This window comes from Trichoderma ghanense, assembly GCF_004382785.1.
Source record: "Trichoderma ghanense strain CCMA-1212 chromosome Unknown scaffold_6, whole genome shotgun sequence".
NCBI classification, from domain to species: domain Eukaryota; kingdom Fungi; phylum Ascomycota; class Sordariomycetes; order Hypocreales; family Hypocreaceae; genus Trichoderma; species Trichoderma ghanense.
Window position 1 is genome coordinate 861,938 of NW_027395669.1, and position 22,998 is coordinate 884,935.

Here is a 22,998-nt window from a genome sequence, read left to right on the forward strand (position 1 = left end):
CGAGTACGACGAGTAGATGCAACCACACAGAAGAACTCGGTGAAGGAACTTGGAACCCATGATGCTCCTTCTGGGCGCGCGTGTCTGACAGCTCGCAGGGAGTCATACGTACAGGCATATTCCGGCTGACTCGCGGGACTGTTGACCCATCCGCGCGCGGCAGCATCCCGATTAGTCGAGCAAACATCCGAATCTCAGATTCTGATGCACGTCTTGACTGGGCAATAATCGCGATGGGGAACGAAGGGCTGCCTGGAATCTCATTGCAGTGCATGACAAAGACGCCCGCCGACACAACGGCCGGAGTTGGCGAACCCCGTCCCGGCTTCTCTGAATGCGTTTGCTGCTTACAAACTGAAACGCTGGTTGGCGTTCAGCCATCGACGCTTGTGGGAACAGCTCAAGGCGCCCCAGGCAACCAGGGTGGACGCCTACGGGTACGGAGTTCGATCTGAGTCACGGATCCCGTCATTGTCGTGCCCATGAGAACACCAGCTTTTGGGGCCTAGTGGCATGCAGAGGGCTGCAAAGGCTGCAAAAGTGCCCCGAAGGCTATTATCTCCGGGCCAGTCTCATGGACGACGGCACCGCTTCGGCACCGCTAACCAACTTTCTCTGACGTTCATCACTGTCGTGCGACTTGCATCGAATGCCGGCGGCGTCTGCAAGGCTCATGCCAACATTCTGGTCCCCCCCCCTTGCGGCGTGATTCGTCCGGCCTCGCAAGACGGTGAAGAGTGCGTACGGAACATCGGCATCATACCCCTATTGATGGGCTACCACCGTTGATGCTGCGGGATCCGTGATAAAGTCGTTTACGATTTGATCTTGCCCTGAGGGTTGAGGAGGGAATCTCGCCGTGGAAACTACCCAAACGTTTTCCCCAGAATGGGGCCCAGGACTGATTGTTGTTCGTTTGCGGAGCGTCGTCGACTCATACGACATGATTCATCATGGCTGCCTTGGTCCTCAACGCAGCCAATGGGAAGCATACCAGTCGGGCGCCCTTTTCAAAACTCGTCTCTTTCGATTCGCCGACAGACTGGCAACTCTGTTCCCTCGCCTATAGTTGAGTGTACGCCACCCACCACCAATCCACCCAGACGTCAATTGGCCTACAAAGGCACCGGATTTCAGAGACGCCGACCTGCTTGTTTAGCCCAGGTGTTCACTGTCGCCCCCCTGCTTTTGATCTCGGCGCACTGGATGCTGGAACCCATGTGGAGCGGGATCCAGAAACGGGTTTTGTGTTCTTGCTCCCATGCATTGCCTAAAAGCCCGTCTCTGTAGTTTTACAAACGGGAACTAAGAATGCGCCGTACTGGTTGCTCGTCTATATCCACTCCGGACATGCATGGATGGCGAGCTATCGCTCCTCTCGTTTATAAGCGTTTGCTGCCCCGGTTGGGTTGGTTCTTTGCGCGCCAGGTCACTTCAGTTGGTTGTCGGCCTCTGTTGGATTTGTTACCTTTGTCGTGTGGTTGCTCTGTTTATCTCTTTGTTTCTTCCCTACCAGCAACAGCCATTCATCTCTGGGCCAATACACCTAAGAAGTCGCCGACGCCGTTTCTCGTTTGAACAGGAAAGCTCAAAGCCAAGACTCTCTCCCCGGTAGACTCCACAGTCAACCAGAAGCTACCCGTGGCGCCACCCGCTTTGCTGAGCGAGACATCATCTGCTGCCTCTGGTGTAAGCGACCGCGACCTCGGGCGTCACGCCGAGGTCTCCTATAGATATGGCAGACCCCGGAGCCGAGAAAGAGACACAGGCGCCAAAAGCTGTGCCAGAGAGCAGTGCGATCAGCATTCAATCCGCGTCAGAGGGCCGCCTTGATGAATTCGATAGTGAAAAGGCTGCCCACGTGAGCGAGAAGGATGGCGATGGAATCGAAAGAGTCGAATCCAGTTCCGACCAGGACGATGATTCACCCAAGGAGGCACTGGGAGCAACCAAGAGCCATGCGACTGATGCCAGTGTAGCTACAACAGCCGCGGTGGTGCAACAGCCGAAGCTGCGCTGGTATAAGCGGATCAACCCCATGCGCTGGGGCGGCATACCAGAGATTCCCAAGGACCGTATAGTTTCCCGGGAGTACCAGGCCGGGTTCTTCAGCAAACTCACCTTCTACTGGATGAACCCTCTCATGACGGTGAGATTGTGACTCCGATCAGATTGATATAAGCTGCGGGCTGTGTGAGCTAACCAGAATATGTTTCCACAGACGGGATATAAGCGCCAGCTGGACAAGCAGGACATCTGGCTCGTTAACCCGGACAGAGCAGCAGAGCCCATGACACTCCGAGTGAGGGAGGCCTTCCAGAGACGTGTGAAGAGTGGACAAAAGCGACCTCTGCTTGGCGCCTTGCACGAAAGCTTCAAGTTCGAATTCTGGCTCGGTGGTTTCTGCTCGCTCATCGCAACGATAATGCAGGTTCTGTCTCCATTTGTTCTTCGTTACCTGATCCAGTTTGCAACCGATGCCTACATCGCTCATGTCAGCAACTCTCCTGCTCCTCACATCGGACGTGGTCTCGGATTGGCCATTGGCGTGACCCTTATGCAGATCCTACAGAGTGTGTGCATCAGCCACTTCATCTACCGAGGCATGATGATGGGAGGCCAGAGTCGTGCCGTCCTCATCAGCATGATCTACGAGAAATCCATGGTGATATCAGGTCGCGCCAAGGCTGGCGGCGTCAAGGAGGCTACTATCCCGGAGACGACCGAACAAGAGGAGAATGATACGGGCAAGGGCAAGGGCAAGGGCAAGGGCAAGGACAGCGACAAAAACAAGAAGAAGGAAGGCAAGGGAGCCCCGGGACAAGACGGCGTAGGCTGGGGTAATGGACGCATTACCAACCTGATGAGCGTCGATACCTATCGCGTTGATCAAGCCTCGGCCCTTCTACATATGACCTGGACCTCCCCCGTCGCTTGCATCATCACTCTGGTCCTGCTGTTGATCAATCTGACGTACAGTGCCCTGGCCGGTTTTGGACTCCTTGTCATCGGTGTTCCGCTCATCACCAGAGCCATCCAATCCCTGCTCCGTCGAAGAAAGGCCATCAACAAGATCACAGACCAGAGAGTGTCGCTCACCCAGGAGATTCTACAGTCTGTTCGATTTGTCAAGTACTTTGGCTGGGAGGAGGCCTTCATCAACCGTCTGGCCGAGATTCGCTCCAAGGAGATCTACTCCATTCAGGTCCTGCTCGCCATCCGCAATGCGATCAATGCTGTCAGCATGTCCATGCCCATCTTTGCCTCAATGCTGGCTTTCATCACTTACTCCCTGACCAACCACGGCCTAGCACCAGCCCAGATCTTCTCTTCACTGGCTTTGTTCAATGGCCTACGAATCCCTCTCAACTTGCTGCCTCTTGTCCTCGGTCAGGTGATTGACGCCTGGTCCTCTCTGCAGCGAATCGAGCAATTCCTGCTTGAAGAAGAACAAGAAGAGGACGTCGTCTTCAATCCCGAGGCAGAGCATGCCGTTGAACTTATCCATGCCTCCTTTACTTGGGAGAGAACGCCCACCAAGGAGGCCGACAAGGCTGATGCTGGCAAGGGCAAAAAGACAGCAAAGAAGCCCGAGGCCCCAAAGGAGACTGCGCCGTCTGGGTCCGGTGATGACTCTGCTAGCACTCTAGTCGAGGAGCGAGAACCCTTCAAGTTGCATGATCTGAATCTGCAGGCTGGCCGAAACGAGCTCATTGCTGTCATTGGCACAGTCGGTAGTGGCAAGAGTTCTCTGCTTGCTGCTCTGGCCGGCGACATGCGGAAGACAAGTGGCGAGGTCATCTTTGGCGCGTCCAGAGCTTTCTGCCCTCAGTATGCATGGATTCAGAACACTTCGCTGCAGAACAACATTATCTTTGGTAAAGACATGGATCAAGACTGGTATAAGGAGGTTATTCGAGCGTGAGTTTGCGATTTCCCCCCTTCCCCCCTTTGCCAGCTCAAATGAAAACTAACTGAAGTCCTTGACAGTTGCGCCCTTCAACCTGATCTCGATATGCTCCCCAATGGCGATTTGACTGAAATCGGCGAACGTGGTATCACAATTTCCGGTGGTCAGAAGCAGCGTCTCAACATTGCGCGAGCCATCTACTTCAACGCCGACATTGTTCTCATGGATGATCCTCTCAGCGCCGTCGACGCCCATGTCGGCCGTCACATTTTTGACAATGCCATCTTGGACCTCCTCAAGGACAAGTGCCGCATCCTCGCTACTCACCAGCTGTGGGTTTTGTCGCGTTGCGACAGGATCGTCTGGATGGATGGCGGCAAGATTCAAGCCGTCGACACCTTTGAGAACCTGATGAGGGATCACAAGGGCTTCCAAGAGCTGATGGAGACGACGGCGGTTGAAAAGAAGGAGGACGACGAAGAGGAAGACGACGACAAGCTGAAGCAGTTGACCCTGAGCGAGACCGCCGAGGCCCGCAAGAACAAGAAGAACAAAAAGGGCGCGGCTCTCATGCAGCAGGAGGAAAAGGCCAATGCCAGCGTGCCTTGGTCTGTGTATGGCGCATACGTCCGCGCCTCCGGTACTCTGCTGAACGCTCCTCTGGTCATCTTCATCCTCATTCTTTCGCAAGGCGCCAACATCATGACCAGCTTGTGGCTCTCGTACTGGACCTCGGACAAGTTTGGATTGTCGACGGGCCAGTATATCGGCATCTACGCCGGTCTCGGTGCTCTCCAGGCCATACTCATGTTCCTCTTCTCCGTCCTGCTGTCCATCCTGGGAACAACCTCCAGTAAGGTGATGCTCCGCGAAGCAATGTTCCGAGTCTTGCGTGCGCCCATGTCCTTCTTCGACACGACGCCGCTGGGCCGCATCACCAATCGCTTCTCCCGTGATGTCGACGTCATGGACAACAACCTGACGGACGCCATTCGGATGTACTTCTTCACGCTCTGCATGTGCACTGCCGTGTTTGCCCTCATCATTGCCTACTTCCACTACTTCGCCATCGCCCTTGTGCCGCTGTACTTCTTGTTCATCGGCGCCGCGTCGTACTATCGCGCTTCGGCCCGAGAGGTCAAGCGGTTCGAGTCGGTCCTCCGATCGACCGTCTTTGCCAAGTTCGGCGAGGGTCTTACGGGTGTGGCTTCGATCCGTGCTTACGGGCTCAAGTCCCGATTCATCAAGGATCTTCGCGATGCCATAGACGAGATGGATGGCGCTTACTTTCTCACCTATTCCAACCAGCGCTGGCTCTCTCTTCGACTGGACCTGATTGGCAACCTCCTCGTGTTCACTGTTGGAATCCTTGTTGTCACTTCACGATTCAGCGTCAACCCTTCCATCGGCGGTCTGGTCCTCAGTTACATTCTGTCTATCGTGCAGATGCTGCAGTTCTCGATCCGCCAGTTGGCAGAAGTCGAGAACGGCATGAACGCGGTCGAGCGTCTTCGCTACTACGGCAAAGAGCTTGAAGAGGAGGCTCCTCTCCACACTGTTGATGTTCGCGAATCTTGGCCCGAAAAGGGAGAGATTATCTTTGACAATGTCGAGATGCGCTACCGAGAGAATCTGCCGCTGGTGCTCAAGGGATTGTCCATCCACATCAGGGGCGGAGAGCGCATCGGCATCGTTGGCCGTACAGGTGCCGGAAAGAGTTCCATCATGAGCACTCTCTTCCGTCTCGTCGAGATTTCGGGAGGGTCCATCACCATTGACGGCATCAACATTGCCACCATCGGCTTGTTTGACCTGCGGTCCCGTCTTGCCATTATTCCTCAGGACCCAACGCTCTTCCAGGGTACTGTCCGCAGCAACCTTGATCCCTTCAACGAGCACACCGATTTGGAGCTCTGGTCCGCTCTTCGACAGGCCGACCTCGTGCCTGCAGACGCCAACATGGAAGATCGCAAGGCGGACCCTTCGCGCATTCATCTCGACAGCGTCGTCGAAGAAGACGGACTCAACTTCTCCCTCGGCCAGCGCCAGCTCATGGCGCTTGCTCGAGCCCTCGTGCGTGGCTCTCGAATCATTGTCTGCGACGAGGCCACATCCAGCGTCGACATGGAGACGGACGACAAGATTCAGCGGACCATGGCCACCGGATTCAAGGGCAAGACGCTGCTCTGCATTGCCCACCGTCTGCGCACCATCATTGGCTACGACCGCATCTGCGTCATGGATGCCGGCCGCATCGCCGAGCTGGACACGCCCCTGGAGCTGTGGAAGAAGGAGGACGGCATCTTCCGGGGCATGTGCGACAGGAGCGGCATTCGCGTTGAGGACATTGAGAGTGCGAAGCTGGAGCTGGACCAGCTGACTGCTGCCGCCGCCGCCAGCTCATGAGAAAGAAAAAAAAAGCTGATAATATATACCCCAATCTTTCTCTTCTTTCCTGTTTGAATGATGCCTCTCCTTCTTGGATACGATGATGCTATCCATGTTCATCATCTACAAGATCAGGGTGCTCGTTCGAAGCATTTTCTACAAAAAGTTCAAGTTACGTTTGGATCATATGCTTTTACGATTTTTTACTGTGTTTCTTCATACCTATCCATAATAGACGGAGGAGGGCAAAAATAAGGTAGTAATAGGGCTACCTCTGCATGATAGTCGGGAGGTGAAAGATAAAACTCATTGAATACCTAACATTCAATCATTCGGACACTACACGTAGGTGATTCTGTGTTGAAATGTTAACGTCTTGTGAACTAGGATAGAATAGACATGGTGTCAAGATCAAGCCCTTATAACACATTCAGTCAACGAGAGAAGGGACTCTTCTTTGTACTGACACAACGGACGAGCATCCCTTCATGAAGAAGTAATGGTGTGTTAGAGGATTCACAACTCCCCTTACTGGTCAACTTGGAAATGCACGTTGCCTACAGGCCAATTGTCGAGTGAACAAGGCGAAATAAAACGAAGTGAAAAGTAAGTAAAATTCATTACACTGCTCATTATTTAACGCCATAAAAACCCCCATTTCTTTCGAACAATCACTCAAAGTGCCTCTGTGTATCAAATAACAGCAGTAAAGGAACAAGAAAGATACACGCCACCAAAGAAAGATTTCAGGGACATTTCCCAAAGATGCAGAATTAATATCGCTGCCGAGGACTACCACTGCCCCTCGGACCAGTGCTGGGCGGCATCTGGGGCGGAGGAAGGCCTCCAGGCTCATCGGCGAGCAAGTCTTCGAGGTAGGCACTGGGAGCCCGCTGGCCCGGCTGGCGGGTGTTGAGGTTGACTGAGCTGCTGCTCATGTCCCTGCGCGGCGAAAAGTGAGGGGAATCCGGGGGCGAGGGCCCCATGAGCGAGCCCCTCGAGCCGTTGGGGTAGCTCATCGAGTCCGGCCGCAGGTTCGTCAGGCTGATGGAAGGGCCCTGCTGGCCGCCGGGCGACGAGTTTCCGGCCGCGTAGAACCCAGACGGCAAAAAGGTCGAGCCGCGGCCGCCGGGGACGTTGGACCCGGCGGCGGTGGGCGAGAAGAACAGGTTGGACTGGCTGGGGGCGGCGGAGGGCGTCATGGTGTTGCGGTTGGTGCGACGGGCGCCGCGGCCGCCGGCGGGAGGAGGCGCCGGGGAAGCCTGGTCAGAGTACTTGTAGAAGGGCGCGGGAGGCGCCGGGAAGCCCGTCTTGCTGTTGGCCTCGTGCTGGGCGAGGGCGGCGCGGCGGACGGAGCGGTGGAGCAGGAAGCTGACGATGATGCGCCAGAGCAGGACGCCGAGGCCAAAGGCGCCGAGGATGGCGCCGACGGCGATGAAGACAGTGCCGTCGGGGGCGTTGGAGTGCTGCATGAAGGGCGCGTCCTTGGTCGGCGGCACGGTTGGGGGAGGATATGTCGGGACGGCGCCGCCTCGGGTCAGCGTCGGGAGGCCGGTCGGGCCTGAGTCGTTGTCGGGGTCGCCGTTGCCGGTGATGTGTCCGCCGCTGCTTGATGTCGTCTTCGAGGGGGTGGACTTGCTGCTGCTGCTGTCGGGCTTGTTGTTGTTGTTGTTCTGGGCCAGGATGGGAGTGGCCAGGACAGCGACTGCTGCCAGCGTCGAGAGGAGGTTGGAGGCACGCATGTTGGTTGTCGAGGTTTATGAGGATCGATATGTGGTGTTTAAGCTGGATCAAACGAGGGCGCAATGGGAGGAAGTGTGCGAGCCGAGCGCTGCCATACGTGAAGCGGAATCGAAACGAGCGTGGAAGAGGAGGCCGCAGGTGTAGAAGTAAGCGTGCGCTTTTTGCTGAGACTGGAACAAGACGAAAGCGGAAGGTTTTCAATGTGCAATCGCGAGCGCGAACCGAAACCAGCAATGACCGTCGGAGCGAGTGTCGCAAGCGAAAGATTGGTTTATTCCATGAATAAGAGCTGCTATGCAAGCAATGCGACGCGATGCGATGCGTGCAAGCGATCGCGGGCCGGAGATGGCGACAAGGGCTGGATAGGCGGAGATGAAGTGAGAAAGCGGGAGAGGCAGAGGCTGCGCGGCTGGTGTTTTGGACCTCCTTTTAGGCCATGCCATGCAGCCCGGCCAACAGCGACAGGTTGTTGTACCTGGGAGGGCAGAGTCAGCGGACCTGGCGCACTGTACGGACGTTGGAGTGCAGCGCCAATGAGGGAAGGGTTGCAGGGCGGGAGAGGCTGAGGGCGTCGCTGGAGGGGAAGCTCGTATTGGGGGTTTAGCGGGTGATGGACAGTGCGCTGAATAAGGTTGAACTGTCTGTTTAACTGATTTACCCAGTTATGTGTCCTCGTCAAATGTGCTCTGACGATAATTGTGAGTAACTGCGGTATCACGATTTCCATTTGATGTCATCCATAGAACTGGCAGCAACGCATCTACAGTCTGCCATCGGTATCTACTACATACTATGAGACAGGCTCGTGTGTTGTGCATATAAAATGCATGCATGCTAGTCCTAGTCCATCGAGGCCCCGTCTTGGGACGAAAGCCTCGTATTGCATCTCTCCACACTGACCAGTCTTGGAGAGTCATCCAACTCTCAATGAGCGACGGAATCATTGATGCTTTGGCTGTATAACATGTAAACTACAGAGTACCTAGGTTTCCTTCTTGACGTTGTCTTTATTTACTTGAGCCAGTCACAGCCCATGTTCGTTGTAGTCGAGAAACAACATCACCATCCTCAACGGTTTTCATGCTTCGTCTCATATCAAAGCGGGCGCACGTGACTCTGACGTTCGGCTCAGCCTCTAGCCTCTGCGCTACCGCCAAGATCCAAGCGCTCCGCAGAGCGTCATCACCAAGCCGACCGACACCAAAAGACCTCTTCAATCCTTCAACCCTCGACCTTCAGTATAACGTACAACAAGCTACACACTCTTCGCCACCTCCTCTCGCCACCGCTCTTCTCCTTCAACTGCTCTATCTGAAGTCCTCAACCCCTGACCCTCGTCGCCGCCACCCAACTCGACCGACAATCATGGAGGAGGAGCGCCTCTGGAAGTTCAGGAAGCCCGAGTGGCTCAACAGCGTCTGGGCCCGGAACGCTGGCGTTTACGGTGCCGGAGCTCTGGTGAGTGCACCTCCACGTCTTTACCGCCACCTTACCATTGTCCAACCCGTTGCTCGACCTTCAAGTGCTCCTCTCGACTGCAACCCCCAAGCTGACGTATGCGCTCGTTTCGCAGTTCTCCCTCGCCTTCTATGTCATGCTCGATTCCGCCGTCTGGTCCAAGTCGGCCAAGAACGGATCCAACGTCCACGTCAAATTCGTCGACTGGCTGCCCCTCATCTTCTCCAGCCTCGGCATGCTCATCATCAACTCGGTCGAGAAGCAGCGCCTCAGCGCCGACTCCTTCAGCTACAGCGGCTCCGGCGTCGCATGGAAGGCGCGCGTCGTCTTGTTCCTGGGGTTCGCGGCCCTCGCCGGCGGCATGGCCGGAGGCGTCACCGTTTTCGTGCTCAAGTTTGTGGTCCCTGGCGTCGGTATGCCGGCTTTGAGCATGGGCATTGAGAATCTCGTCAGCAACGCCCTCGTAGGCTTCAGGTATGTGCAAAATCGTCCCGCCATATGGCCATTCTCACCAGCGCAAGGTAGAGTCGTGGTAACTAATGCATCATCGCGTTTCCAGCTCTGTCGTCTTGTGGATTAGCCAGAACATGGAGGACGAATACTCCTACAACCTCTCGCTGTAACCAACTGGACCGTGTACTGCGCGCAAAAAGGGGAGAGCGAGTGTCGGCGTATGTATGTCTTTGGATCATGGGCGTAACTTGGGGACTCTTGGGGACGGTTTGGTTTTTCCCTCTGACTAGTTGTTTTTTGTCCTTTAGCACACGCGTGCAAACGCTCGTACAGTTTCTTTGTCTCTATGAGAGCGCACAGTTGGTGATGATTTTAAAGCCTCTGTTTCTTCTGCGAGTCGCAACGATCAGCTGATGGATGAATTGAACTTTGGCCATGTATATGTTGGTACCGGTTCACTGCGTGTACCGAGGACCGTAGCGTATCATGTCGAGATTCCGATTTCTACTGTAACGAAACGCGAGTAAGATCTAGCCGTGTCTTGTCAACTCCAGAGAGCGTCATGGTTGGGTGCCGTGGGCGTCAAAAGACATCTGAAACTCACTCGACTTGTAAACCGCAGTCGCAGGGAGCTTGTCACTGTTAGCGCCAGCCCACCACTGCCGCCGTCTCCAGTACGTTTCGGTCCCATCCAACAAACATCCATCGCATCTTCCTCCCTATACCCAAACAACAACAGATCAACAATCCCCAGTGCATCTACAGTCGATACTGCATCTTATTCCTGGCGAATTACATTCTTCGTTCTCGATTTTCGCTTCTTCACCCAATCCATCGCCGCAAGCCGCATCTCATCCGTCACCGGCATCAAACAAGTACAAACCCTTCCATCTTCTAGACACCATAACAATAACCGTCATCGATATAATAAAGTCAGCCATGAATGCCCCCAACAACTCCTCCCGCACAACACGCACCTCCGGCCTCACCACCGCAAGCGGCAGCAGCAGCACCACCAGCACCCCCGTAAACAACGGCAGCAGCAAGACGAACCTCTTCCGGAACCACTTCATGAAGCGGCCCAACGCCGCCGCCACAACAACAACACCAGCAGCTTCTTCGGCACACGACCCGGAGAACATGCGCATGGACGTCGACATGCAGCGGCAGCAGCAGAGGCGCGACCCGTCGGAGGCGGGGGATCTGGTGGTGCGCGACAAGAACGGGGATGCTGAAGTGGCGAATCCGCCGGTGCTGGTGGTGGATGACGAGGATGAGTTGCAGGCGTTGGAGATGCAGGAGGAGAGTGAGAGTGAGAGGATTCTTGCTCTGCTCTTTGCATTAGAGATTGATCATGAAGGCTAACTGATATGCGTCTAGGAGAGAAGCAGCGCTTGGCAGAGGCCATTCGGCTGTATCGGTTGAGTCACAGCTCCATGGCCCATCAACCAGAGGGTGAGTATGATTGCCAATGCATCTTACGTATATGCCTTGGACTGACCATTTAGCTGACTCGGTTCATCTTCCAGCCCTGTTAGAAGCTGTGCGCGAAAGCAATAGGAACAAGGTCAGCGCCTTGGCCGAGGACAACTGGATGTTCGAGCCGGAAGAGCAGCCGCGCCTCGCTTGAACAAACGACGTGATTCAGCGGTCGATTTGCTCAACCTCCCCCTTTCACCCCTTTGACTATCCGCCCGCCTACGTTGTGTGTCTATGATACATGACTGATTTCTATTCGTCGCTACCGATAGATGTATGGTATGGGAAGAAGAGGAAATTCGGAGAAGAAGAGTGAGAGGATGATGTTGATGACGATACCGCAGCAAGCCTACTAGTCTAGTCCTTCAGCAGCGGGAGCTTCCGCTCCGCGCAGCCCCGGCCGCCGTGTCTGCGGCGGCGGCGCGGCACCGCCTCCGCCGAACAGCCCGCTCATCATGTCCATCAGGGGGTTGCTCTGTCGCGGCTTTGCGATGCCAAAGTACATCTCGCCAATCATCTCCAGGGGCTCCGCCCATGCCTCCGCCTCGTCAATCTGCGTCGCATACTTGGACACCAGGCCCTTGTAGACCTCGGGAGCCCCCCGCTGGATGGCCAGGAGCAGCAGGCCCAGGAAGTTGAGCAGCGGCAGGCTGGGGAAGATGCGGACGTCGCAGGTGGCGCTGGACACGTCCTGCACGCCGAGCGACGGGTTGTCGTTTGTGAGGGCGCTGATGAAGAGTCGGTAGCAGGTGTTGGCGGCGCGGACGTTGCCGACGAGCAGGTAGGGGAGGATGGCGCGCGCGGCAAAGTGCGGCGCCAGGTGGGCGTCGTTTTCTCTGTACCAGGCATACTCCATCTTGAGGAGCACTTCTGGAGAGTCCTTGGTTCCCAATATCAGATGTCGTTCCGCCTCGTACGTCTCGTGCTCCTCCGCGTATAGTGATCCGGCGACGTGGTGCAGCTCGGGGTCGCCGGCAGGGTATTCGCCAAACTTGGAAGACCACCTAATCACCACCCACAAGAGTCAGCCCATTCCCAATCTCCGTAGCCGTCGCCCAAGAAAAACAAAAACCACCATTATATAGACACAACACGAGCAAAAGGGAGTAACTACTCACCCCATGCTCTCGGCGATAAACTTCTTCCTCGTCGGCTCCGCGGGGTCAAACAGCCGCAGGCACGTCAGCAACCGGCCCTTGCTGGTGGCGTCGGGCCGGAGCTCGGCCTGCTTGTAGACGTCGACCATCATGACGCAGAGGTCGCCGCCGCTGCCGCCCTGCGCGGCCTTGAGCAGCGACTGCGCGACGCTGTAGAGGACGTCGATGGCGGCGGGCCAGTTCTGGGCCTTGATGTAGCGGGAGGCGGCGACGCGCGTCTGCTGCTGCGCTTCGTAGTAGTCGCCCTCGGCGATCTTTTCCTGCAGCCGGGCGACGATGCGGTCGACTTTGTTGGCCATTGTTGGCGAGGAGGCGCGGGGCGATGCGCAGCTTTGTTTGGGTAGGGTCGGAAGTGATGGACGAGTTGCTGTGTTTGCTTTGAGAGTTGATTCTTATGAGGGAGGCCTTTGATGTAGCTAAATGGTCCCGAGCTGTGGCTATAGGAGAGGAGGAGTGGGCGTGTCTGGGAGCTACGGTATGGTGATGAGATAGAGAAGACGATGGAGGGGTCAAAGGTGGGAGAGCAACATAGCAAGTTTGGGTATGGATGATGCGACGATCATGTAGCTTTGGTTCCATGTCTATATAAGTTTTGACTACAGAGCTCTTCCCAAGCCTATTACATCATCAGCGCGAATAGTGTAGCGGTTAGCATGCATGCTTCCCAAGCATGCGACCCGGGTTCGAGTCCCGGTTCGCGCATCTCGTTTTTTTTTTCGCTTTTTGTGCCTTTTTGGCAGTCCTTGTTCAACTTGATGCCTTTTGGTTCCGATCGTGATTTTCTGCAGAGGGTAGTAGGAGGGTCTGTGCTTGCATTTTTTTAGACAAGCAATATGAAGATGTGAACTCGGCATTGATCGATTGGCTGCTGGTTTTGCCTCGAACAACTAGGTGCTGTGTCAAGCAAGACGCGTCTGATCTCGAGAAACACTGGCAAGCATAGTCGTAAACCCCGAAACAATGCTTAACTACCATAGTGTTACGTACGTTATCATAGAGACACGCCCTTATACACTGCTGCCTTTTACGTGCCAGCCCAACAATGGGAGGACCAATACTCTGCCTCTGGCTTGATATATCCAGCCGTTGGCATACGTAGCAGCTTTATCTTGAAAAACCACCAGTCTAGATTTTCCCATGCCCTATTCTGCTCCCTCCCAACATCAATGGACCCAAGTGCTACCAGAAGACCTCCTACCCTTCTCATAAAGCCACTTACTGTTGAGCCCGATGCTTGTCCTCTTGCCTGCTGAAGGGCTCGGGGAGGCAGGATCGGGGAGGATGCTTGACGAGGTGCTCGCGCCAAAGGAGCCACTGATGGGATTACCAAAAGAGCCTGGCGTTCCAAAGGAGGACCTCCTATGGCCCGCGCTATTAACGCTCTGGAGCAGAGGACTTCCTATGGGAGAGAACTGGGAGACGGAGCCGCTAAAGCTCTGAGAAAGGGCGTTGGACACGGGGTCGCCTCGCCCCTCCAGCGGAGAGTTGGGAAAGCCAGCCCTGCTTCCCACAGAGCCTGCAATGGACGGGGTTCGCGAGTATTTCGGCGGGGTGCTGATGTTGACCTCGGGGGTATGCGCCGCGACGGACGGGTTGAGGCCCAGCAGTTTGCGCTGGGTAGCCGTCAACGGGATGTCGGCGAGCTCGTCTTTGGGCCGGATGAGTGGCAGGCAGGCCATGCCGATCTGGATGAATGGGATGAACTGGGCGACAAACCATGCCCAGCCGAGATATAGTCGGGCGGACTTGGGAAACCTATGCATTGTTTCGTTGGGCATTAGACAAACGTTTCGCACAATTTCAAGTCGCTGAAAGCCACAGAGCTCGCCGTCGTATCCTGAGTTCTCTCACATTTGCGCGTCCACGTTGAGCTTGGCCAGTAGCTGGAGCGACCACATGGCCAGCAGGGCGACAATGTTGTAGACGATCCGCCGCACGTTCTTCTCGGAAAAGTTTGTGGCATCGCGCCGTCTCGTGATTTCGTCGAGTCGAGGGTGGCGCCAGGTGCCGGGGCTCTCAGACGCCGTCGCCGGCGCGGATTGCTTGACGGGCGTGGTCGCCCTGACCAGACTCGACATGATGCTGGGGAATTGCGAGCCCGGACGATGGGGTGAAGAGAGACCGTGCGTGGGGGTTTGCGCAAAGGGTTCGACGGCTGGCGGTGAGACAGGTCGGATTGCGTCTCGTTGGTTTCCTGACGCGGTGTTGTAAGCTGGGCCGATCTCGAGTTCGCATGGGAGGTATTGTACACGGCAGGCTAGGCGCAATCAAGGGCAGAAGAGAAGGGGAAAAAAAATATAAGAGGGCTTGATGGAAGACGTGTTTGGACGTACATACACGGGCCTTGAGAAGCTGCTAGAGGATAACTGCGAGCGTCGCGCAGATTCACCGGGTTAGTAACAGGAGGGGAAACAGTGGCCAGGGCGGCCGTCGAGCTTGTGATGCCCCGGTGTTGTTTATGATTGCATGGCAACGTCGTGAGAGCAGAGCAACTGGGCGAGATCAAAACGAGCAGGGGTTGATAAGATAGGTAGTAGCTGACGCTTGGTGTGAGTGAGTGGTAGAAGTTGAATGCCGAGAGGCTGGTTGGGTTGGCGCACGGGCCCGCGGCTTACAGGGGCCCTTCAGTGGCTGACCTGCTGCAGTCAAGACAGGTCAAGGCCCATCGGGATTCCTCTAGCGGCGTCACACAGGGCACCTCTCGCTGAAGGCTTTTGGACTATGGAGGGCACTGGCGATGGATGGAGACGTCAATAGATGGAATGGAGAGCATGAGGACCCAAATGACATCCATGAGTGAGGAATTACATGCATGAAGTCGATTAGTACCGACTTGCTTCTATCTGCAGCTACGAAGCCCGTAGAACTAGATATACAGAAAGAATACCGGACTCGGATGCATGTGCACACGGTTGCAACGAGTATTGACCAAGTAACTAGTATATACCTACTTACCTGCAACCACACAATTCAACTGCAAGTTCCGGGTTGGTAGGGCGACGCATTGAATCATCGCAGGGCGGATTTTGGCCTTTTTTGCTGCTAGCCTTCCAGACTACACTAAGCAAGGCGCGCGTTTCTTTGCTGCGAACGTGCGCCTCGTGCTTGACCTCAGCTTTTCTTTCCTTTGCCCGCGAATTATTAGCACTTGCGTGCACCAGTCATTTCCTGTCCCCATTTCCTTTCGTCGTCATCCATTCCCTTCCCTTTCCACACTTTCTTTCTCCCACATCAGCATCACGCTGTCCTTTCAACCGCCTGGCCACAACCACATCGTCAGCGTCGCCACGGGCATCGCCGTCGTCATTGGCATCTGCATTGGCCTCGACTCCTTGGTAGCCAACTCTCCACCTCCTTCTGGCGCCAGAGACCGCAAATCATGCGCCGTTGATTCCTTCGCCCACCCACGACGAGCGACGACGAGACATCTCCATTTTCTCCTCAACAAGCACCGCCTTCAGCCTCCCCCTCCTCCTCAAAGTCCCTCGCACCATGGCTGCCTCGCCCAGCTCGGCGGACGCCGCGTCGGACGCGGAAAACCCCAGCTCTCCTGTTCAGGCAGAGGGCAAGTCCTCCGTCTCGCGCGCCGCCGACGCTGAAGATGAAGACACAATCGTCGCCACGACCACCGAGACTGCCGAGAAGCCCTCTAGGAGCAAGGGGAAGGGCAAGGACAAGGACAAGGACAAGGACGCGCAGCCCCAGATTGGCAAAATCAGGCATCTGAAGAAGGAGGACGGAGAGCCTCTTTGGCGCAAGGATATCCAGTACGACTTTCTCAGAGCAGTCTTCGACAACGAGCAAAAGGTCTTCACCAACTCGTACGACCCGGAGCTGGAGAAGCAGTGCTTCGCCGACCTGTACATCGACACCATGGCTCGCAGTTCCAAGACGAGCAAGGTGCTGAGGGACAAGCTGATGAACGACCGAGAAGCCGCCAAAGGCATGGCAATGGTCTGTCTGCTGGTCAACATGGGCCGCATGAACACGACTCTCAACTGTGAGCATCTTCTCATTCATCTACTTGTTGAAATGGTCACGTCGCAAGCAATTGCCAGATGAACTAACTCTACGGATAGTCTTCCCCGAAATGCGAGCCCAGCTGCGGACATACCACGCCATCCCTTCCCTCCAGGCGCAGCAAGATCCTCACGCCTACAAACAGCTGCAGGATGCTCCACGACTCAAGTCCATCCTCAAGGGCGGCGCCGAAGACAGGGACGAGCCCAACTCCCTGGACAAGATCAAAAATCGGGACATTCCTCGCACCAACCCCGTCAACCTCATCTTTGTTATGTGCAATTCGGCGCAAAAGGTCGCGGAGCTGCACTTTCCACTCCATCGGGAGTTTCACGATGTCATCATGAAGACGCAGTACACCAGCGCGTCGCGAGCAAGGGCCTTCCTGTGGCTCATGTGGTTCTATCTCGAGTCTGACTTCACGGAAGAGGGCTGCGATGAGAATCCGTTTGGCCCCGGTGTCGACTACGGCCTCGATGTCGCCAACCAAGGCGTCCCGGAGCTTGAAGAGATGACGCCGGAACAGGAGGCTGCCGAGAACGTTGACCCCCAAGTCGAAATCGAGTTTGGCCACGAAAAGCAGAAAATAAGAGCCACGATCTTGGAGATGGACCATCAATACCTGACTGAGCGGGAGAAGCGTGGCAAGGTCCGGCCGTCGGTAGGAGAGGAAGGCCCGGCGATCCTACCTCGAATTCGGCCGAGCAAGCACGAATCTGACATGGAGAGTACGCGATCCACGCCGCCGCCCAGAGCGTTAGCCCGAACGATTGCCGTCATGAACGGACGCAGAGCAGCTCCTCTCAAGTATCAGATCTTCGAGGGTTCCTCGCCAGCTCGGCAGGGAGCCGATTCCGGCGTCGTCGCCAGGAAGCCGCGTCCACCGACAGCTCACCAGCTTGCTGTTGAGCGAAACCGAAGCCAGAGGGTGGAATACATTCTGGACCGCGGCCTCCGAAAGCATCATCACAAGAGCAGAAAGATTAGGCGTCAAGAGGGTGCTATTGTCAGGACGTACAGGCGCTTGCAGGCTCAGGCTGATCCTTTCGAGGACAGCGATGACGAAAACAACACTCCGCGCAACTTGCCCGTCAACGGCGAGAAGGGCAATGTCTTCAGAGAGAGGGGCGTCGGCGGCCTCTGCCTCCTGGCCACGGACAAGGACGACTACGGCGAAGAAGTGAGCTCGTACGCCGCCGCCATTCGACGATCCACTCGACGCCTTGCTCGTTGGCGAGAGCACAGAGACGTGCTTGGCGTGATTGCCCCGGTCAAGAAGCCCAAGCCGCCCACGACTAACGAGAATGCCGAGAGCGAGATGGCAGTGGATGCACCCGAAGGCCTCGCGGACGAAGCTTCTGATGTCAGGGTCAACGGTAACACGTCCAAAGACGACAAGGACGTCGGCGGCGATGTTGTCATGATGGATGATGTGGACATGGAGGAGGCCGATCAAGCGGCTTTGGGCGACGAAGACGCTGACGACCCCGACAAGACTGAGGCCATGGTTGACTCGGAGGTTGAGTAGTCGGGCGCTGGTGATTGATGGCCATACGGGGGAGATGGGCCCCTGAGCCGATACCGAAGAGGAAACTACAACGTTGGGAATATTCTTTTTGCTACACAGAGAGGAAACTTGTACACACAGGAACTTGTATGGATTAGGGAGAGCTAGATTTCTCGGGCGTCGAGGCGTTTGACTGTTGAGCCCGCACTGGTGCTCCGTATGTATGAGACTTTGTAATTGACTGCGAATCATAACGAATCCAAAGCTGCTTCCATGATTCATCTGAATGCTCATTACAATACAAGAACCCCGTCAAGCGGTTTGCAGAAAAAAATAAGTAGGGAATAGAGCATACATGAACACACACGAAAACTAACAATGCGCACACAAATGCGACGTCCATCACCGGACGCCACACCAAAACGGTGCTCGTATTGGTCCAGTGTGTGCCTATACTGGATTCGCGACGCCTCTATTTCTTTACAAGCCGCTTGCCCGTCACACAAGCCGTCCATCTTCGGCTTCTGTGACCAGTGCAGTCAAACCGCAAAAGGGCTGATGCGTAAAGCACGAGTACGAATACGAAAAGCGTTACCTTCAGAAGATCCTCCCTCTCCACCAAAACGTTCCGACGGCCTCATCCGGATCGCCGTCATCCGGCCGAGCGGTGAGATGCGGCAGAAATGGGCTGCGCAAGTCCTCGGGTCGCCGAGACAGTAAACATCCCCCCGAGGGAGAAGGATTACAATTTTGTGGTCAATTGATAATAAAAGACGTATTGATTGGCAGAAGTAGCTTTTCTTCTTTTTTCCTTTCTAAACCCAATTGTGCAAATTGGGGCTTTGTTGGCAGCTCTGATTTGTTTGTTTGTAGAGCGTTGGGCTTGGTTTCTTGCGGGTGTCATTTGGCTAGTACTTACTCTGCCCAAGGTGCCCGAAGTTGTCGCATTCGAAGCGTTCACTCTCTCGACTCTTTTTTTTTTGTTACGACATTGAAAACCGTACAACGCAACCCTTCTTCTTCACAAGTAAAAAAGAGTCCAAGTTTCCAAAGAGCCAGCCATGCCCCGAACGGAACCCTCCCCCGCGCCGCCGCCGGCGGGCATATCCCGCCTCCTCGCCATCCTGGCCCTGCTCACGGCGCTCCTCGCGTCAGTCATCTACGTCCTCGACCAGGACCTGGAGCGCTTCTACGTCTTCGAGACGGACCACCTGCACGACCTCGCGCAGAGGGGCATCGCCCAGCACGGCAACGACACGCGCGGCATCGTGCGGTACATTGTCGACGAGCTGAATGAAAAGGTGCCCGGGTACGTCAACCTCGAGGAGGACTGGGTGTTTAACAATGCCGGCGGCGCGATGGGCGCCATGTACATTATTCATGCCAGCGTGACGGAGTATCTCATCATTTTTGGTGCGTTTCTTCTTTCTTCTTCTTTTCAACTCCCAGTCCATACCGTCGTTCATTATGTTCCTACGACAAACATTTCCGCTGCAGCAAAAACTGATGAAGCCTTCCCCCACCCCCCCCCCCCCTTTTCCTCACTTGAGCTAACACCAAAGACTCATCATGACAAAAAACAGGCACCGCCATCGGCACTGAAGGCCATACCGGCCGCCACACCGCCGACGACTACTTCCACATCCTCTCCGGCACGCAGCTCGCCTACGTCCCCGGCGAGTACGAGCCCGAGGTCTACCCGGCCGGCAGCGTGCACCACCTGCGCCGCGGCGACGCAAAGCAGTACAAGATGCCCGAGGCCTGCTTCGCGCTCGAGTACGCCCGCGGCTGGATCCCGCCCATGCTCTTCTTCGGCTTCGCCGACGGCCTGTCCAGCACGCTCGACTTTCCGACGCTGTGGAAGACGACGCACCTCACTGGGAGGCAGATGATTGGCAACTTGCTTAAGGGGAAGCTATGATTGGGGCAATCTGGAGAGCGGCGGTCTGCCGTGGCTTTTCCTCTTCTTTTTGTTTATTCTCCAGGGTCTGACGATAGAACTCGCCGAGGAAGAGGTGGATTCATGTGACATCGGTAATAGAAGCATTGGGGGGAGCGTTTCATAAAGACGTATTCTAGAGGGAATATCAGCTCCAGAGGCGTACTTGTACGGTTGTGAGAGTCGGTACGTAAGGTGTGTAAATGTGGATGGCAAGCCACTCACCACATCCGCAAGAGGGACTTTTGTCTCTGTCCGTTACCCAAAATCTGCCCTGTAGCACCCAGCCAGACAGCCAGATGAGACAATCTAGCGTGATATGTTGTCTTATGATCGTCTCGTATGCTTTGCCCCTATTCTCGCATGGCACCATGAACTGCTCGCAAAAGATGCCTTCGATATCACCATTCACCCCAGCAGGAAACAACACGCATAGCGGTGACTCGGAGTCAGTGCACGTAGCAAGCTCGTATAACTATGTACTGCTTGCAGAGGCGAAGAAATGGCATGCTGCAAACAAGATCCCTGTATTTACCAAGTCCCAGAGGAGAGCCTTCGTCATAATGTTTTATATTTTTCCTCTCCGCCCTGCCACCAACGCCACGCCAATGTGCAGTTGTGCTAAGAGGAGGAACTCGTTGACCCATGTGAAACTCCCCATCACCCATTGTCCAAGCGCTCATTTGGTTTCTGCTCTCCACCTCTTCCTGTTCTTCTGAGCCGTGTAGATTGGCGCCGTTCGCGAATGATACCCATGAAATCAGAGACAAACCCCTACGCCTTTTGTTCTTTTCGAATTGATATAGGTGGAACACACAAAAAGACAAAAGGACGACAGACGGAGGAGAAGATCGTGTAAGAAAGTAGACAAGTAACGAAAACGTGCTCCAGGTACACCATTCGACTCATCTCGTAGCTCCGGATTCGTGTCGGTACAAATGCCGAGGCCTGCAAGCAACAAGTCACCATCCATCCAATGGGGCATGCTGAGGGACCGGTCAACGGCGACAGTGTCTCTCAGTCTGTGGCCCTCTTCTCACGCGAGCCAACTCTCCTCGGCTCGCTTCAGGCCGCGCATGACAAGCCCCTCATCCTCGTCATCGTCGGATGACTCGTCCTCAACATCATCTTGGATTCTCAGATTCTCAACAGAAGTCGTCGTGGCCTGGATCCGGGCTTCATGGCTGTCATCCTCCTCCTCAAACATCCACGTCAAGCCGTTTGCTTCCTCTTCCAGCGGGAACATTTCTCTTGCGTATTCTTCCAACCCGCGAGGGCCCTCCCACAACTCGAGCGCTTCCCGGGGGCAGCTGGCTTCAAGCTTTGGGTCGCCAAAATACGGCGGCTGCTTAGCCGGATCCTTTTCGGTATAATCAAAGAGCTTCTCCAGAGCTTCCAGCTGTTCTCGATAGCCTGCGGGAATGCGAACCTTGATCTCAATAGGCCCTCTGACATAGCGCACAGGGCGACCGACTCCGCGAGCAAACAGCTGGCAAGCCTCAATGGGAGTCAAGTATTCGTATGCCAAGGCGATACGCTCTCCCGCCCACTTGGAGACGCCGTCTTTGAAAAGCTGAATTACAGCAGGTCCAACATCATGTTCTGCATCCAACCAGGGGAGCTTGACGTTTTCGTGGAAAGGTGCCTGCCAAGTAAAGGAACCGTCTGGCTGCAGCTCCATGCAGAATAGGGGGTATAGCAGCGAAGTGAAGTTGTTGTTATAGATTCCGGTATAGACAAAGGTGGCGGGCAGTCCCAGTTCTCTTACATACTCTTCGACTTTGTGCTTGGCCGCCCATAGAGGCAACGATGGCCACTCGGGGCTGTATGCTGCGTGGTCGGGCATGGACGAGTAGATGTAGTGTTGGATATTGGCCCGCTTGGCCGCATCAGCCAGGGCCTTGCCGATCTGCAGTTCGTCGCCGTAGAAGGTGGTATTTATAAAGGCAAGCTGTGCGCCGCGGAACAGGTTCTCAATCAGCTCGTGGTTGATGCCCACGCCCGGCATTGGGCCATTCTGAGTTACGTCCTTGTTCTCCTTGGTAGGTTGGTGTCTTGTATAGAGCTCGCCGACGAAGACGGTGACGTTAGGATTGGTTGACACCTCCGTGGCGACGACACCTTCGAGATTCCTGAGTTGCGCACGAACATGGTAGCCAACAGCAGTCGCCACGCGAATCAGCGACGCAGCTTGGCGGCCGCTGGCGTTTATAACGGCGATGGTCTTTGGGGTAGACATGAACCTCTTGGTAGGGCGGAAGGTCAAGGAATTGTTTCTCGAGCTTGCCAGAGGGGAAGATTCTGAATAAGAAGATCGCGAGTGCTTATGCTGCTTATGGAAGCCGTTTGTCTGGTCGGTCGCGATATGGATGGGTAGGGCGCCCGTTACGGATCCGTTGATTTGTGCCGGCATGGCTCCGGTCGCCTTGGGGCGTCTTGTCGCAGATCGTCAAGCCGAAGCCGTGTGGAATAGGCCGCTGATGCAGCAATGTGATTGCTTCCGACGCAAGTTGTGTATTTATTCGACAGGCGAGGCCACCGTTATCCGGACGCGCCAGCCCGTCTATAGAACAGAGGCAGTCGTATTGCTGGTGGGGGATGGAGAGGTGGCAGTAGGGCTTGTCTCTCAGCTCATAGACCGGGGCGGATCGTCTGTACGTAAAAGCGAGGTATGACAGTGGATCGTCTCGCGGGCGTGGGCCGTGGGCCGTGGGCTCTCTGGACGGACGAGCGTGGGAGGACAAGCAACGAGGACGGTAACACTTGTAAGACTTGGTGTAGGTAGGTCGGTGGCGGTGGTGAGGGTGCTAGCAGTCCCAGTCGTAGTAGACGAAGCAGAGGTAGGAGAGGAAGAGGAAGTGAAAGACGAAGAAGTTTGTAACAGCAGGGTCAATGCCGGCGGCTGGAAGGGGCGTACAGCAAGTGCCTTGATCTGGTGATTGTT

At 55.5% G+C, this 22,998-nt stretch overlaps 8 protein-coding genes across 8 annotated transcripts; 4 read left to right on the forward strand and 4 right to left on the reverse strand.

Annotated features, from left to right (window-relative positions):
- Window positions 1-1,735: 1,735 nt before the first annotated feature.
- On the forward strand, window positions 1,736-6,316 carry CCMA1212_005892 (Oligomycin resistance ATP-dependent permease YOR1; the record flags this gene model as incomplete). The annotated part of the gene is made up of 3 exons (XM_073703137.1): window positions 1,736-2,149; window positions 2,222-3,921; window positions 3,991-6,316. The coding sequence occupies 3 exons, from the start codon at window positions 1,736-1,738 to the stop codon at window positions 6,314-6,316; spliced, it is 4,440 nt and encodes a 1,479-aa protein (XP_073558598.1).
- Window positions 6,317-7,071: 755 nt separating this feature from the next.
- On the reverse strand, window positions 7,072-8,040 carry CCMA1212_005893 (uncharacterized protein; the record flags this gene model as incomplete). Its single annotated transcript, XM_073703138.1, has 1 exon — window positions 7,072-8,040. The coding sequence occupies one exon, from the start codon at window positions 8,038-8,040 to the stop codon at window positions 7,072-7,074; it is 969 nt and encodes a 322-aa protein (XP_073558599.1).
- A 1,034-nt stretch (window positions 8,041-9,074) lies between these two features.
- Window positions 9,075-11,582, forward strand: CCMA1212_005894 (UPF0220 protein; the record flags this gene model as incomplete). The annotated part of the gene is made up of 7 exons (XM_073703139.1): window positions 9,075-9,083; window positions 9,143-9,499; window positions 9,615-9,962; window positions 10,080-10,170; window positions 10,890-11,264; window positions 11,333-11,407; window positions 11,482-11,582. 7 exons carry the CDS (start codon window positions 9,075-9,077, stop codon window positions 11,580-11,582), a joined length of 1,356 nt encoding a protein of 451 aa, XP_073558600.1.
- Window positions 11,583-11,783: 201 nt separating this feature from the next.
- CCMA1212_005895 (Golgi to ER traffic protein 4) lies at window positions 11,784-12,887 on the reverse strand (the record flags this gene model as incomplete). Its single annotated transcript, XM_073703140.1, has 2 exons — window positions 11,784-12,435; window positions 12,550-12,887. 2 exons carry the CDS (start codon window positions 12,885-12,887, stop codon window positions 11,784-11,786), a joined length of 990 nt encoding a protein of 329 aa, XP_073558601.1.
- An 864-nt stretch (window positions 12,888-13,751) lies between these two features.
- On the reverse strand, window positions 13,752-14,666 carry CCMA1212_005897 (Nucleoporin POM34; the record flags this gene model as incomplete). Its single annotated transcript, XM_073703141.1, has 2 exons — window positions 13,752-14,343; window positions 14,440-14,666. The coding sequence occupies 2 exons, from the start codon at window positions 14,664-14,666 to the stop codon at window positions 13,752-13,754; spliced, it is 819 nt and encodes a 272-aa protein (XP_073558602.1).
- A 1,414-nt stretch (window positions 14,667-16,080) lies between these two features.
- Window positions 16,081-18,136, forward strand: CCMA1212_005898 (Ino eighty subunit 1; the record flags this gene model as incomplete). Its single annotated transcript, XM_073703142.1, has 2 exons — window positions 16,081-16,588; window positions 16,668-18,136. The coding sequence occupies 2 exons, from the start codon at window positions 16,081-16,083 to the stop codon at window positions 18,134-18,136; spliced, it is 1,977 nt and encodes a 658-aa protein (XP_073558594.1).
- A 1,040-nt stretch (window positions 18,137-19,176) lies between these two features.
- Window positions 19,177-20,036, forward strand: CCMA1212_005899 (uncharacterized protein; the record flags this gene model as incomplete). Its single annotated transcript, XM_073703143.1, has 2 exons — window positions 19,177-19,528; window positions 19,699-20,036. The coding sequence occupies 2 exons, from the start codon at window positions 19,177-19,179 to the stop codon at window positions 20,034-20,036; spliced, it is 690 nt and encodes a 229-aa protein (XP_073558595.1).
- A 1,054-nt stretch (window positions 20,037-21,090) lies between these two features.
- Window positions 21,091-22,467, reverse strand: CCMA1212_005900 (Nitrogen metabolite repression protein nmr; the record flags this gene model as incomplete). Its single annotated transcript, XM_073703144.1, has 1 exon — window positions 21,091-22,467. The coding sequence occupies one exon, from the start codon at window positions 22,465-22,467 to the stop codon at window positions 21,091-21,093; it is 1,377 nt and encodes a 458-aa protein (XP_073558369.1).
- Between the last annotated feature and the right edge of the window lie 531 nt (window positions 22,468-22,998).